Raw genomic sequence first — 17,277 nt, 5'->3', positions numbered from 1 at the left:
TTATTTTGTAGCATTCTATAAAACTTAGTGGTGTTTCAATTGTTGCTTATTGAGAACCCCAAGCAAGCACTATGGTCTTAAGGCAGCACCTTTAATGATGTATAAGGAGCCCTGGTGGTGAAGTGGTTAAAAGCTTGGCTGCTAACCTAAAGGTTGGTGGTTGGAACCCACCAGCCATTCCACAGGAGAAAGATGTGCCAGTCTGCTTCTGTAAAGATTACAGCCTTGGAACCCGAATGGGACAGTTCTACTCTGTCCTACAGGGTCGCTATGAGTCGGAATCGACTTGACAGCCATGGGTTAGTTAGTTAATGACACGTGCTTTTACAGATAAATATTTTATAGCTGCTTAAATCTATTATGCATACTTAACACCCATGCAGAAATGATGCAGTTGTTGTTGGTCAGAGTAGAACTGCCCCATAGGATTTCCAAGGAGTGGCTGGTGGATTTGAACTGCCAGCCTTTTGGTTAGCAGCCGAGTTCTTAACCACTGCATCACACTGTTAAATCAGAACTGTGCAGCAACCTATTCTCTCCATCCACCTTCCTGAAAAGACAAGAAATCAGTCAGTTCCGACTCATAGCGACCCTGTGTACAACAAAACGAAACACTGCCCGGTCCTGTGCCATCCTCACAATCATCTCTGTGATTGAGCCCATTATTGCAGCCACTGTGTCAATCCATCTCGTTGCAGGTCTTCATCTTTTTTGCTGACCCTCTACCTTACCAAGCATGATGTCCTTCTCCAGGAACTGGTCCCTCCAGAGAACATGTCCAAAATACTCGAGACAAAGTCTCACTATCCTCGCTTCTAAGGAGCATTAGTTTTTCCATTCGTGTCTTGAGAGAAGACATCTTGTGATCTTCCATTGCCATCTACCCTTCTTCACATTCTCACCCCAACCAGACACCCTTTGCCGGTGTTTATGGAAAGTACACTGACATTGGGAGTATTGACTCCTCACTAGCCATGTGAACTTGTTCAAAATTAGTTCAGCTTTCTGAGTCTCAGTCTCATCATCTCTCATCATCCGAAATATAAGGAGATTGGGAAAAATGATTCCAAAGGGTTATGGTTTTCCCACTCCCCACAGAGCTTTGGCCATACACTCAAATATTCCCATCACTACAGTCAGTTCACAAGGAGAAAGACAGGGTAATGGAGAGGAGGAAAAAGGACTTGAAAACAACTATGTAATTCTGAAGCAGTTTCTGAAGCAGTTGCCTATGGCAGTAGCCAGCCACACTTCCCTCCATGGAGCAGGACCATACTCAGAGCTTTCCCTGAGGTGGAATGACCCTGTCAATTACATAGTTCATAAACCACCAGTTGCCATCCAGTTGACTCTGACTCATGGTGACCCCACGTGTGTCAGAGTAGAACTGTGCACCACAGGGTTTTTAATGGCTATCATCTTTCAGAATTAGATCACCAGGCATTTCTCCCAAGGCACTCTGGATAGATTTAAATCTTCAACCATTTGGTTAATAGCCAAGCACTTAGTAGTTTGAGCTACCCAGGGACTTCCATATAATTAATAAACCCTTTGCTATCCAGTTGATTCTGACTCATAGCGACCCTGTAGGTCAGAGTAGAACTGCCCCATAGGATTTCCAAGGAGTGGCTGGTGGATTTGAACTGCCAGCCTTTTGGTTAGCAGCCGAGTTCTTAACCACTGCATCACACTGTTAAATCAGAACTGTGCAGCAACCTATTCTCTCCATCCACCTTCCTGAAAAGACAAGAAATCAGATTAAAGTGAACATCAAGGACAACTAGGAACTGCTCAAGTGAGGGTGGTGGTCCATCCCAAACCCCCCAAGTGCAGGTACAACCTAAGCAAAGAATGAGCCCCATGAAGATGCAGATTCAACTCTCCTCCCAGCCCACTCCAACTAGATTACCATCCTATCCCCTTTTGAGGAAAAAGGGAAGAATATAAAATGTACTATGTTCTTGACACTAAGGAACCAGCCTTAGCCCCAGGCCACCGAGGTCATTTTGATTATTAGAGAAGGACTTACCTGACCCCTCTGAAGTTTTAACACCGCCTTGTTCTTTGCCATTCACAGAGTATTCCCCCAAGGGGCTGCTTATTTCCATGTTCTCTCTTCTATCCAAAAAGGAATGTCCCAGACTGTGGAGACTGGGCTGATCAGCCCAATCTGCCACATTCCTAGGATCTCTACCATGGTTCCAATTATAGAATCAACCATGAATTATTCCAGGGCATACGTAGAACAAAGGACTCCATAGTTCTTCCCTAAGGAAAAAACAAATGTTGCCATTGAGTAGATTTGACTGGTAGCAACTCCATATGTTACAAAGTAGAACTGCTCCATAGGCTTTTATTCACTGTAATCTTTACAAAAGCAGATCACCAGACCTTTCTTCCTTGGTGCCCCTGGGTGGGTTCAAACCACCAACCTTGAGATTAATAGATGAGTGCAAACCACTTGCACCACCTAGGAACCTTAGGTTTTCCCTGTTGTTGTGTGCTGTCGAGTCAGAATAGACTCGACAGCAATGAGTTTGGTTTTGGTGTTTAAAGGTCAGAAATACATTGACTAAACTTCCAAAATGGGGGGGTGGGGGAGGGCACACTTGTGCTTCAATTGACAATCAATACCTATGTCAACAAAATCCAAATAGTAAAAAACAATGCTAATGATGGCCCTGGGCAGCGTTCATAATTACATTTTCATCCTTTGTGACCCACATGAGTCGGGATTGACCGCAACAGGTTTGGTGTGGTTTTTTTTTGTTTTGTTTTGTTTTTTTCTGGAATTGTCCTTTGGAACCCTGGTGGCACAGTTCTTAAGAGCTTGCCTGCTTACCAAAAGTTTGGCAGTTCAAATCCACGGGCCGCTCCTTGGAAACCCCATGGGGCAGTTCTACTCTGTCCTATAGGGTCGCTATGAGTCGGAATCAGCTTGACAGCGAAGGATTTAATTGTCCTTTGAGTAGTCTGTGCAGGTGCGGTTTGTAAAGGAGAGCAAGAGAAGATTTTAATGGACTCTGGAGTGTATTGTTTTTGTTTATTCTATCCAAGACGCTTCAAGTGCTTTTTAGACTGTGAGCTCTATTCTCATCCCCTGTAACTCTGCAGGACTTCTCCCTCATGAGTCAGAATGAAGAGACATTCCCACGTAGCCCCCTCAGACTCAAACTGCCATACTTGACGCGGCCCTTAGATGTTGTTGCTGTTGGCAAATCCTGCTATAGATGGAGAATCAAACCCGAAGAGACGAAGGTTAAATGCCCTCCCAAAGGGCACAAACTAAGCCATGGGTCTTCTCCTGCCTCAATATATAGCTCCCCTAGAATCACCAATTCCAGGACATTTAAGTAAATTGATCTTTTCTTATTGTTGTGTGAAGGAGGTCTTTTACTGTGAAAGTTGATTTTGAAACGTAATGTTTTCATAATAAATTCTTTCACAATTTTGTTTAACTGGTTTCAAGAAAGAGGAGTGTAATTTCCCAAAAATTAGACTTGTACTATTACAATAAAACAAAGCCATCATGAACCAGAACAGCTTTCTATTATTAAATTATTAGGAAGGCATCCTCTTAGTTAATTTGTTTTTTCTGCTTGTGATTTTTTTTTCCTTTAAGTTCACTCTACTTAAACACAAACGTTACATGGGCTCTTCCCACTTTTCTTTCTGCTTTATTTCCTGTTTTCTTACCTTTTATTAAAATGCTGTCTTACTTGAGCTTCCAATAATTAGAGAAAACATTAAGCATTTTACTAACCTGTCCATTCAGTCTTTGCCCAGATATTACTTGTATTGATTGATTTTTATTACATTTTTCTTTATTTCATGTCAATGAATTATATTTTATCACATTTTCACCATTTTTTAAAAGTTAATAATAACATAATCTTATATTTTGTAAATATATTTTTTTTCCTAAAGAACTCTACAAACATTTTGCTTTAGGTCTGCATGAAGTTAAAAATCAATATTCCATAATCTGACAGATTTAAAAAAAACAAAACCTTGCCGTCAAGTCAGTTCCAACTCATAGTACCTTATGGGACAAAGTAGAACTGTCCCATAGGGTTTCCAAGGAGCGGCTGTTGGATTCAAACTGCCAGCCTTTTGGTTAGCAGCCGAGCTTTTAACCACTGCACCGCCAGGGCCCCCAAAGTGTTGGAAATAGAATTTTCATGACAAGGAAACTGGTAACTACCCTGATTCATGGGTGACAAAATAGTGAGTGACCAGACCATGAAACTGAGCCAATAAATGTATTATAGTTTATTTATGCCCCCAACTCTTTCTTAAAAGAATTTGGGGAACTTAAATGCTAAATATGAAATGCTTTTCTTTTGAGACTATTGATCACTCCTAGATCGGTTTTAAACTTAAATGTTATTGATGTTTTTATTCTAACAGTACAATTCTGTTTATGCTAAAAATAATTATCTCTAAATAGAAGTTAGAAAAATTACAAGAGTCTTTAAATTGACGCTGTCCTCTCTGCTCATGCTATGTCTGTAGCAAACCAGTAGACTTGTTCTTCTTAATGATGGAAAACTTGTCAAACTGGTTGTCTATTGTCAAAAAGACAAAATGGGCATCTGGTTAAAGGTTTTACCTTTCAACCATGCATCCAGCATGTGGATTCTGATGAATCTCAATATTATGAAAACCTAATGCATGTCCTTAAAACATACCTTGAGCAAGTCCATAGAGACATCCTGACATTAATTCAAAGTAAATCCCCTAAGAATTCCACTTTTCACTCTGGTGGTATAAACTAAACAGAGAATTCGGTGGTTCTCTAGATCCTTAAGGCAAGTGACAAATTAAAAATTCATTAATCATTTTGATGGAGGCTGAGATATAATATTTTAGGAAGAATACTTCCAAGTTTTAAAAAAAAATCACTTATGGAGGAAAATGAATGGGGGTATAGTTCACCAAGAAGAAATGATCCATTCTTCTGGGAAGAAAAAAAAAAAGGAAAAGAAAGAATTAGGAAATTCAGTTGCACACCCTCGAGTTCTATATATAGCTTTAAGTCTCAGCTTTCTCGCCTTGGTACAGTTGGGCCACGGGTGCTCTTGATAATAACACTGAAAGCAGCAGTTTTTAAAGATATACTCAATGTTCCCCACTCCCAGGATGTGGGATTCTAATGAAACCACCCGTGCAATCGTGTCTGAGACTCTCTAGCCTTCGGAGAGCGCCATTTGCTGAGATGTCTAGTGAGAGCTAAAATAAGCCGCTTTGGTGGAAAAAACCCGCTGAGTGGTTGAAATCAGAGCTGCAGAAGGTCACTTGCTATTTTAGTAGCTGCAAGCTGGTCTTCATTTTATAACATCACAGCTATAAACAAGAAACTGTCACCTTGCTTGTGGGTTTACTTATTTCTCACCAAAATAAGTGGATCTATTCTTTTTTCCACATAGGACTGAGTAATTTGGATGACTTGTTTCTAGACTTTGTTTTAATATGTGGACCAATGTTAAAAAGTTATTTTTCACATATTTTCCTAAGCATTTCTTCACAATATAACTTTTACATCTTGTGATTTATGAATCTATTAAAATTCCATTTACCTGTGTCTCAAGCATGTGTCTCAACCATACTGTGAATGCCTTAGGAAGGGACTTTCTTTCTGTCATGACATATCCAGTAGATCACAGTGAAGTTGACGAGGACAGGAAAGGGGATGTGGAAGTCCTTTACAGTCTCAGAGAGAGAGAGGAGACCTCACTAACTTCCAGGATTATTAAAGATCGGTGATTCAAACCTACCCGGTGATGCTGCAGAAGAAAAGCCTGGCAATTTGCTTCTGTAAAGTTTATTGCCAAGAAAACCCTTTGAAGCAATTCTGCTCTGTAACACATGGGGTCACCATGAGTCAGAATTGACTAGACAGCAATAGGTTTGGTTTTCGTTTGTAAATAGAGGAAAGAGGTTGGTTCCAGTTCCAGGGTTCTATAATTATTATACATACTATTGAGAAATACCATCAATTTTTATTACAGTTTTCCCTTCAAATTTTAATCTCTCTCTTCTTACTGCCCACATCTTAAGTGGAGTTACAATTACCCTTAAGGCTTCTAGGGAAGTGTGACAATTTTAACACTGTTTTTTACATTTTTTCATCAAAAATGATAGAAGTATTTTTCCTTTATCAGTTGTTTTTAAAGCTTTCTAGGATTATGCTTTCATTTGAATCACATTCTACCCCATGAAGAAAGTTACTTAATACATGAAGTTGCAAATTCTGTTAACTGGATACAAGACTTGGGTTCCAATAAGCCTTCCTCCAAAAAAAGGATCAAAGCCAAAGTTTAAAACAAAATAGCAATTTTATGCAAAAAATATCTATGTGTGTGTTCATACATATATACATACACATCATCTGGGAAAACAAAAGGGATAGAAAGAGAGGAAGAGAGAGAGAAAGTGAGAGCAGGCTAATATTCATAAAATTAGCAAATAGAAAATAAGGAACATGGACTTAATATTACCCTGTAACTACACATCCAGTTTTCTCTTGTCAGCACCCAGGTTTGCTTTTTACGTCATCGCGAAGGAATGACTGGACTGAGCACATAAAATGGTTTTTCTTCTTCCTGGTCATCACTATGAGTCGGAATGGACTTGATAGCAACAGGCTTGGGTTTTTTTGGTTGGTCATTGTTTTATGGCGTTCCCTATCAAAGCAGCCCAAGTACTCTTAGTGAATTGGACAAACCTGTCTCTCTCAGTATACGTAAACCAAAACAATCAAACCCATTGCCGTTGAGTCAGTTCTAACTCATAGCGACCCTATAGGACAGAGTAGAGCTGCCCCATAGGGTTTTGAAGGAGCAGCTGGTAGATTTGAACTGCCAACCTTTTGATTAGCAGCCTGAGCTCTTAACAACTGTACCACCAGGGCTCCAACCTTGACCTTGGTCTCAGGAAGAGCAGGGAGTAGAGCCCATGGACATCACCTCTGGAGGTGGTCGAGTTTTCCCTTTCAGTCAGTCATCTGGGCCATATTCTTGCCAGTTCCCTTATCCCAGCAAGGTGCTTATTGGCTCCTTCTTCAAAATTGTGCATCTGCCGCCCAGGCTACCTAAAGAATCCGACAAAAACCAGGCTCTGAGAAGCAACGGCAATTCAAGTCAGGGAAACGGATGAAGGGTGTGTGATTGCCCAGAAAGATTCCATATCTTGTGCTCTTTTACCTCAGTCTCTTTGTTCTGGATTTTCTCATGTGGTTGGTCCCTGGAGAGGACTTCGTTTACTATTACCATTTCTGTTTTTCCAGGCAAGGACTCTTAGAAGTTCCTTTGGCTGCCAGCGGGAACTTTGCATACTGTGTTCATTGTCTCTCCCTTTGTCTCTTTTTAAATCTTTCTTCCCTTTTCACAACTGCTGAACTCTCAGTTCAAGCAAACCATCTTCTATGATGTTCATGTATCTTTCTAATTGCCAGAATGAGCCCTCAGACCCTGCACCTGTGAGACCAAGTCCAGCTTTACCGTGTGGTTTGTTGACCTGAGCCTTGAGAGGGTCAAGTCACTTTTTGCACCAGACTCACCTTTGCACTGCAGAATAGAAGAAGAAAGAGTAGAAGCACTGCTTCTGTAACTGCTGCTACTGTGTGTTGGCCTTCATTGCTATTTATAAGCATTATACCCAAAAGAGATTTGACTTTCATTTCTCACCATAAGATATGGAAATAATTGTACATGCTTACTGTTTGACTTCAGAGCCATTATGAATGCTTGGGCTTTAAGATCACTTAAAAAAAAAGAGGGGAGAGGGTCAGGGGGAGGTCAATCCTTGCTTTCTCAAATCCTTTGTGAAAAAAGGCAGAAGATGGAAGGATGGATGGATGGACACTTTCAACATTTTCTTTAATAAATTCAACACTGATCCAGATCCCACTGTATTTAATGTTTCCTCTTTCTAACCACCACCTCTGCTGATCCTGTGTACCCTCCTTCAGCATTGTCTCTGGAATACAGCCCCTCTACCATTATCACCTAGTCCAGCCCTCCTCATGTCTTGCCTGAATTGTCATAACTGCCTGATTAATTTCACGTATTCACTAATGTCATCTCGTCTACTTTGCCACTGCCAGGATTACATTTCTAAAACAAAAACTCACCATATCACTCTCTAGCTTCACAGCTTCCACTGCCTCCCAGTTGCCTACAAAATAAAATCCAAATTCCCTGACCTGGCTTATTCAGCTACTCATGCCGCAGTCATAATTTCCATCCCACTTTTCCTCATACCCATAGAACCCTGCACTTTGGTGGCTGAAGGTGAAAGAATTCTCAACCTTTGGCCAGTAGTTCCCAGGAGATCTCATAAAGGAACAGATAAAGAGTTTTTCGTGCCTCTGTTCTGGTGGTGCAGTGGTTAAGAGCAACAGTGAGCTATGGCTGCTAGGTCCGCAGTTCGAATCCACCAGTCACTCCCTGGAAACCCTATAGGGCAGTTCTACTCTGTCCTATAGGGTCACTATGAGTCAGAATTCACTCAACAGCAATGGGTTTTTGGGTTTTTTTCATGTCTCACCATTCCCTCCATGCACCCTGCACTGCGAACAAGCCAGACTCTTATCAGGAAAAGACAGTCCTGATTTCAAAATACCATTTGCTGGCTCTGTCATATTTTGTCGATAGTCACTCACTCTTTCTGAAGGAGGGGGATTGTAAAACTTTAAGATAAAATATGGGAAATTACTTATCCTATAGCTGGTTTTCTATCTGTGCCTTTGTAGTATCATTTCCTCTACCTGAGATACATCTTTCTCTTCTCCATGTAGCAAACTCCTACTCACCCTTCAAGACCCAAGTCAGCAGGCACCTCCTCTAGGCTCCCCCAGACTGAGTTAGACACTTTCCCCTTTGGACTCCCACAATAACTCATTTAGGGCACATATCACATCACATCATAATATATGATTTATGATTTCATATGATATTGTTGTAAGATCCTAAAAAACAAAGGTAATGTTTTGGTTTTTTTTTTTTGTTTGTTTTTTTAATCTCTACCAGGACCTAGTATCTAGTAGCGTCTCAAAAAATGTTTGTTGAATGAATACATAAAGGCAGTGTGCTGGGCTCTGCTGCTCAGTTGTTGAAGGGTTTATAATCTGGAGTGGAACAAGCAGATCTACCTAAATAACCACAGTACAAGCCTGATTGGAGTACTAAATTGCAGGTAGAATCAAGGTGTAATGGCAGCAGACCCTCTACCTGGGGCAGAGGGAAGCCTCCATCACAAACGGACACCTGAGCTGAGTCTTGAAGTATGCATGTGGATTTAACTTCCAATTTTGCTTAACGCCGAAGTGTTTATTATGCCCACCTCTGCTCATACCCTGTAGAACTCTATGCTTTGGTGGCAGAAGGCAAAAGAATTCTTAAACTTTGGCCAAGAGTTCCCAAAGTATGTCACGAAGGAACAGATAAAGAGTTTTTCATAACACAATTTTGAGTAGCAATTGTAGTTTTGCTTATAAACCTTGAAACCTATAAATTACTGAAAAATCAGTGTATCTTCGAAGATGAAAACAAACACAAAATTTACCAGGAAGATGAAGTTTCAAAAACTATAAAGCTATAAAAATCATATGTTTTCATTATATACCTAACAGAGAACAGATATGCTTTTCAGATTCTAAGTAATTAGACTGCCCCAGTGAAATTGAAAAATGATGAACCATGACATACCAATCTATTTTAATATGATGTATAGGGTAATTCTTGCCCTTTTCACAACACAGGAGGATAGTCAATAAAAACTTTGAATATAGGGTTTTTTTTTAAAGGAAGGATTTTGTAATATGATGAACAATGAAATTCTAGAAATGTTCAATTCTGAATCCAATATAACGTAACTGTAATCATATGTTGTTAGTATTTTTGTAACATCTTCTACATCTATCATTTTATGGTTCTGATTGAAAATTCTAATAAATATTGAAATATATTCCTTCAGTAGGACCGATTGCAAAATTAAATAACATCTCTATTTTGTCTCCTTTGGAGTCATCACATTGCTTCCCTGATGACAAACGTTATAGAATGTCCTAATAATGATAATTGTGGCTTCCATTCGTTGAGTGTTTATTATGTGCCAGCCTTTGGGCTATAGGAAATTTTATTTGGAAAGTTCACTAGGAACTTAAACTTACATTTTTAATTCTCTACATTGCTGAAACTCAATTTAACTAAGACCATATATACCAGAATCTTGGTGAAGTAACAAGAAGTACCTAATTGCTGCTCTCGGTTATCCTGGAGAAATGAAATATGGCCATTTAGAAAGAACGAAAATTGTGTTTGAAATGGACAGGGCCCAGCCTGAAAAACAAGAAAAATTCCATTTCTGTATGACCCAAGAGGAGCGAGCAGGCAGAAGATTAGGTTGTATTCATTCCACTCACACCACACATATAGAATTCTCCTGAACTTCCCTTTCCTAAACTGTTGCCTTCTTCATGTATTCTAATTGAAGATGGGATTGTGAGGGCTGTCTTAGTTACCCAGTGCTGCTGTAACAGAAAGACCACAAGTGGGTGGCTGTAACAAACAAATTTGTTTTCTCACAGTTTAGGAGGCTAAAAGTCCGAATTCAGGGTGCTTGCTCTAGGAGAAGGTTTTCTCTCTCTGTAAGCCTGGAGGAAGGTCCTTGTCTCTGATCTTCTGCTCCTGGGAGATCTTCATGTGGCTTGGCATCTCTCTTCCCTCTCCCCACCAACCCCCTCCCTTGCCTAATCTGCTCCTTTTATCTCTTGAAAGAGATTGACTCAAACATACCCTAAGCTAACCCTGTCTCATTAACATAGCAGAAAGCTCATTCCCAAACGAGATTTATAATCACAGGCATAGATGTTAGGACTTACAACACATATTTTAGAGGGGACACAATTCAGTCCATAAAAAGGGCCCTCCTGCCAATGATACCGAAACTTCAACTTAAGGGGACTCCTAGCAGGTTTTTAAAGAAGAGCTCTCATGCCCAGCTATATTGCTCAACCTTCATATCACCAAACCCAAAATGACTAGTGTTTAAGGTTTAATAGTATATAGGGTTAAGAGGAAACCCTGGTAGTGTGGTGGTTAAGAGCTCAGCTGCTAACCAAAAGGTCGGCAGTTCAAATCCACCAGCTGTTCTTGGAAACCCTGTGGGGCAGTTCTACTCAGCCGTATAGGGTCACACTATGAGTCGGAACTGACTCGACGGCACCCAACAACAACTCATTTAGGATAAACTGCCCAAAAGATTAACTGTGTTTGTTACTGCTTATTAAGAGTCATATAATTCTCTTTTTTTTTTTTAACTGTTTTAAAAGGAACATTTTATCATATAGGAAATTAAAAAGAAGAAATGACCCATCTTCAATAATTACCAAATCATGAGTCAATCTTATTTAATCTGTATCCCCTTTCTTAGTTTGAAGCAAATCCCAGGCATCATATTATTTTATCTGTAATATTTCAGTATGTGTCTCTAGAAGATAAGGGCTGTATCTTTAATATGATCACAAAATCATTATTACACGTAAAAATTAGCAATAATTCTTTAATATTTTCAAATATCTATTCTGTATCCATGCACCCCCAATTTTCTCCTAACTGGTTTTACTTCTGTGTTTGTTTTGTTTTATAGTTTGTTTGAATCAGTATTTAAAGAAGGGTCATACGTGGCAATTGGTTGATATGTTTCTTTTAATTTTTCAATTTTTATAAATTCTCTTCCTGTATCTGATTTTTTTCTCCTTGCAATTTATTTGTTGGACAAATTAGGTTGGTTGTCCTGTAGCGTTTCCCAGTGACTAACTTTTGTAGATCACATCCCATATGTTTTGGCTAGGCTACTTCACAAACGGCGTTGTGTTCGTCAGGAGGTAAATAATGGCTGGTCGTCTCTTACGGCATTAGCAACTGCTGTAATGCTCATGGCTGTGATGGTCTGTGCTGTGGTTATCAACGTTGTAATGCTCAGTCATTAATTCATCAGAAGTTGCAAAATGATATTCTAATTCTGTCATTCTATCTTTATTTATGGAGCCCTGGTGGCGCAGTGGTTAAGAGCTACGGCAAGCTATGGCGTTCGAATTCACCATCCACTCCTTGAAAATCCTATGGGGGCAGTTCTTTGTCCTGTAGGATCGCTATGAGTCAGAAGTGACTTGACAGCAACAAGTTTGGTTTGATTTGGTTTATCTTTGTTTATTGGCTTAAAAAGAAACTTCCCCTCATCAATCATTTGGTTACTCTGAGGTGTAGTTCCTATAGGAAATATAGGGGAAAAAATGCTTGATTTCTTTCCCCTTTACTTGCCAGTTTTGAGTGAATTTGTTCCCTATCATCCTCAAAAATATGACTGTTTTTGCATCATTATGAATTCGTAGATTTAACATATTTTATGTGTTTCAATCTATTGCAGTTATTATCCGATTGATGTTCAAATTGTCCCATCTTTAGTCAGAGCCTCTTCAAATAGGCTGCTGAGTTCTTTTGACACAATCCTAATAGTCTTTGGTTTTTGGTATAACATGTAGTTTATTTAGATATTTCTTGTGCCAGACCTGGAATTCACCATTTCTCCAAGGACCTTTTGTAATGATATTTAGAGACCACAATCTAGGCACTAGGCCTTTTCAGTAGACACAGTTAGGAAATAACTTTTCTTAAAAAAATAATTTTTATGAGCATATATGGGTTCTTGGAGCCCTGGTGGCACAGTGGTTAAGCATTCAGCTGCTGACCAGAAGATTGGCAATTCAAATCCACCAGCCACTCCTTGGAAACCCTATGGGGCAATTCTACTCTGTCCTGTAGGGTCGATATGGGTTGGAATTGACTTGACGGCAGTGAGTTTGGTTTTGGTTTTGTATATGTATTCTTACAGTTCAGATGCTGGAGTAAAAGGTTTTTACTTAAATTCTTTGATCTTACATCAGTGTCTCCTTTCTCCTCTACTAAAAATCTCCATGTCACTAACACCAACATACTGTATATAACGCGCCCACACATATAATGTGTGGAAATGATTAAAATATGTTCTAAAAGTTTTGACATAATATGCCCATGCATATACCACACACGTCTCGTGATATTTCCAGAAGTGAACTTCAGCCTCATTTACCGTCATTCAGTAGTCCCAAAATGTTACTTTTGATCATATTTGTATAATAAATGTATAAGCCATGGTCAAGAAGTCATGGATCCAGTTGGTAGGACCCTGGTAATCAGAAAATAAACAATTGAAACTGTGCATTTGTTTCTATTACTTTAAGTAGATAATTATACCCCCTTCGATTTTGAGACATCATTCAGAACCTTGAACCTACTGCAGCCTGTCCATAAATCACGTGCTATCAATTGGAGGTGTGAACAAAGTGAAGCCTGCACTGGCATAAATGGCATCAAGTTGCTATCAATAGGATCTCAATTCAATCTGCATTGACATAATTATCACAGTCTTCTTCCAACTCTGGCTTTTGGTTGGAGGAGTAAACAAAGCAAAACTGGTACAGGATGGCTCTTGGCTCAACAGTTGAGTTTCAAAACCTTATCAGATCATCTTAAGTGAAACCATTAAACTATGTCACCAAAACTAAACCAAACCTGTTGCCATCATAGTGGCCCTGTAGGACAGAGTAAAACTACCCTATAGGGTTTCTAAGGAGCAGCTGGTGGATTCTCACTGCTGGCCACAACAGCTGTAGCCCTTAACCACTGCACCACCAGGACTCCTAAGCTATGTTAGGTCTACTTATTTCATAGTCTAATTAAGTCTTCTTAGCCCCAATGTCTTTGATCAATGTAAGTCGCCTTAGTGATATGCTTGTGAACACATAAAAAGAGCCTTGCTCTTGTACACCTCACATTTGAATCTTGCAGTCTCTATAAAGACATCTAGTAATAGAACCGGCCAGTTATCGATTATACTGTGCACATTTTTTCAGTTTATGAATCTAAATCTTAGAACACTTTCGGATCATGGCAGGAATTAAACACAAGTCCCACACCACCGACTTCAAACTGAAAGTTGTCGCGAGGGCGGAAGGAAAAAAGCAACAGAGTGGCAGCGAGAGAGTTTGAGGTTGTAGAGTTGTCCATTCATGAATGGAGAAGGAGAAAAAGGAGCTGGAGAAATGAATCTGCAAAAACGCGCATGTCATTAAGACAGAGGTCCCCAGGCCGTGGAAAATTCCACTGCTTCAAGCAGCTTGTTTGGCATGCCCCGTAGCTTTACATTAAAATCCTGGTTCCTCTCTCCTTAACTGCTGCCCCAAAACTAGAGGAAATTGGCAGAAACCGTTTTCGGTGCCATCTTGATATTCAGGGTAGCTTTTTCGACCTCATACATAGTAACTTCCCAACCTCTGGGTTGAGTTTAACTGCCATTTTCTGAACACACGATGCATGAAGTTATATATAAACCCAATTGCACCTGCATAGTGTGATTAAGAATGTTGCTGATGTAGTTTGTATGAACGTCCTGCTTGTTTACCCCTTAAAAGTAACCTTCCCCCTCGCCCTCGCTGAGCAGCCTTGGCTGCAGCAGCCCCAACTGTTTCCTTTCCTTACAAAACGAAATGAAGGCGGCTTTCTACTCTCACACCTCAGTCTTCCGTTTATTGGCTGAGACTAGTCGTGCTGAGCAGAACCTGGGGTTTCTACCCGCCAACATTGTGGGCCCAAATCGAAATGGCGGAAGTTGGAGAATGACGTGAAAGAGTGGACTGTTTCTCAAAGGGAACAAAATCAAGCTCTCTATCGAAATTCAGATTGAAGTGAAGCTTCTGGCAGATGAAAGAGGAATCCCAGATTTCAAGGCAGGTTTCACCTGGATTTCTAAATTCATGAAAAGGAGTGGCCTCTCAGAATGAGAACCACTGATGATGGTAATGAATAAACTAAAATGGCCTGTTTTAAGGTGAAAACACAATTTCTTTTGATGACTTTGGTTGATTTCAAAGACATTGACTATAAAAAATTATGTTTCAGTTTAAGATTTATGAAAGCAATAAAATATAAATAACGTCTTGTATTTTTAGGCCTAGGATCATTTCTTACTAATTTCTAGCTCTTCGTGCATTCATACTCTTTGGTTTCAACATGATGTCCCATTTCCATCACAAGTGGTTCAGTTCACCATTAGCTGCACTTGGTTCAGGAAAATATCTACTTTAAGTGAAGTTTCCATGAGATCAGTTTTATCCTGGTAACATTAAATCCATTGAAAATAAAAAAAATTGAAATTTAAGTCAACAACACATTAAAAAAAATATTGGTATAGGACGCTTATGAAGAGAATACATTGGAGTGTGTTCAGTTTGCAAAAAAACGTATAATGCACACGTTATTTGTGTCAAATATGGTAAGCACGCATCTCCTGTATCTCACAATACACGTGGGACAGTCTGAAGATAAAAACAATATGATGATGGAAAACTTTTTAATATTGTTTTTGAATTCTCTTTTTCTTAGGTTGTATTTCTCATACAGGGTGTTGGAAGACAGAATAGTTTCTGTTTCTTTCAATGTAAAACCTAACTGAAAACATACTAAATCCATTAGTTTTACTTTTCTTCTAAATATTTTGGAATTTTGGGGGGGAGGGGATTTTTAAATTTAATTTTATTATTATGTAAAATATTTACATGGTTCAAAAGTCAAATCTACTAAAATAGAGTTGTCAGAGAAGTCTAACTTCAATCCCTGTCCCTCTATTCTATTCCCACCCTCCTCTATAGATAACTTTTTTATACTTTCTTGTTTAATCCTCCCTTTTTTACTACAAGCTTATGTCTTAATCTCCCCTTTCTGAGATAAACAATTATGCTCTAATGATTTTAAAGTATTTGGATTATAAATGTTAAGAATGTTAGTGGACTTTAGATCAAAAAACAGGAGAGATTATAATTTCATATTTATTTCTTTAAAAAAAAAAAAGATAGTTATCTGAACACTTTACAACTTGCAAGTTGTGATCAGAACGAGGGGGCGAAAAGGCCGTAAATTTGGTTAAAAGACTGAAAATTGACAAAAAGACAATAAATAGTTTCTCTGGAGACTTTAAGATAAATAGTGGTGTTAAAGTCACTTTATCTCCAAAAGGCATTCCTATAGTAAACCCGTTAGAAGCAGGTTTCTTTGAGAAGAGTGATTTATTTACCTACCCTTGAATCGATATTCTTTCTCATAGATCGAATTGCACAGAACATCATTAAGTCCCATCTGGAGACATGTCAATACACCATGGAGGAGCTGCACCAGCTGGCATGGCAGACCCACACCTATGAAGAAATTAAAGCGTATCAAAGCAAGGTACTCTCAGACAGTGCGGGGGCGCTTTTCTGTGATCATTCTGTTTCTCAGTAGTGGCATTATTGACATTTGGGGCTGGATGATTCTTTGTTGTAGGAGGCTGTTCTGTGCATCGTGGGATGTTTAGCAACATCCCTAGATGCCAGTAGCACTCCCCTCACTAGGGGCGGATTAAACAGTAAGCACGGTATGCGCTGGCTTGCAGTAAGCAAGGTACGCACCAGCTTAATTGTGTTTACTTACTAATCTATAGTGCACAGTTTCACCTGGGATTCTTTTATGTGGTGAAAACCAGTTGAAATTGTGCACTACAGATTCGTAAATAAGCACAATGAAGCCCCTACGTAACTTGCTTACTGGGTAATCAGTTCCTGCCCGTCACACACAGTTGTGATGACCAAAAATGCCTTCAGACATTGTTAAATATTCCCTGGAAGGCAGAACCACCCCAGTTGAAAACCACTGCCATTTTTGAGTGACCCAAGAGTCTATACATCCATGAGATGATTTTGGGACATCTGCTTCTTAAGGTCAGGCAAGGAGCAGGAGTAATTGAGTAATCAGAGCGATAATAAGAGTCACAAATTTATACAACAAAGATATGGAACCAAGCATTCTAAATCTTTTTTTTTCTTGCCCTATGTGGTAAAAAAAGACCTAAGAAAAAAGGGGACAATTCATCTTACATTATTATTATTATTGTTACTATTATTTTGTTGATTATGTATTTCTTCGTGTCCATTAGAAAAGTTATTAGGGGAAGGAATTTGTTTTTGTTGTTCACTATTCACAGGACTTTACTCTGATACTGAGTGTCTCGATTACGATATCTACCAAGTAGATGAAATGTTAATAAAATATATAAACGTATGTATATCTAAATATATAATTATACCATACTGATTTTTCTTTACTGGAACAATGAAATCTTACTACTTTTATGTAAATAAGG

General features: G+C 39.2%; 1 protein-coding gene across 2 annotated transcripts in view; it reads left to right on the top strand.

Annotated features, from left to right (window-relative positions):
* Window positions 1-17,277, top strand: part of RORB (RAR related orphan receptor B) — a 200,042-nt gene that overhangs the window by 156,195 nt on the left and 26,570 nt on the right. For both annotated transcript variants that reach the window (XM_004383290.2, XM_023737747.1), the window contains exon 5: window positions 16,204-16,325. In XM_004383290.2, coding sequence (XP_004383347.1) covers window positions 16,204-16,325 — 122 coding nt within the window. The remainder of the gene's footprint in view (window positions 1-16,203; window positions 16,326-17,277) is intronic.

The sequence above is a fragment of the Trichechus manatus genome, unplaced genomic scaffold (genome assembly GCF_000243295.1).
Source record: "Trichechus manatus latirostris isolate Lorelei unplaced genomic scaffold, TriManLat1.0 scaffold00107, whole genome shotgun sequence".
NCBI classification, from domain to species: Eukaryota; Metazoa; Chordata; class Mammalia; order Sirenia; family Trichechidae; genus Trichechus; species Trichechus manatus.
Note: the sequence above shows the minus strand (reverse complement) of the source record. Positions and strands in the feature narration are given on the sequence as shown.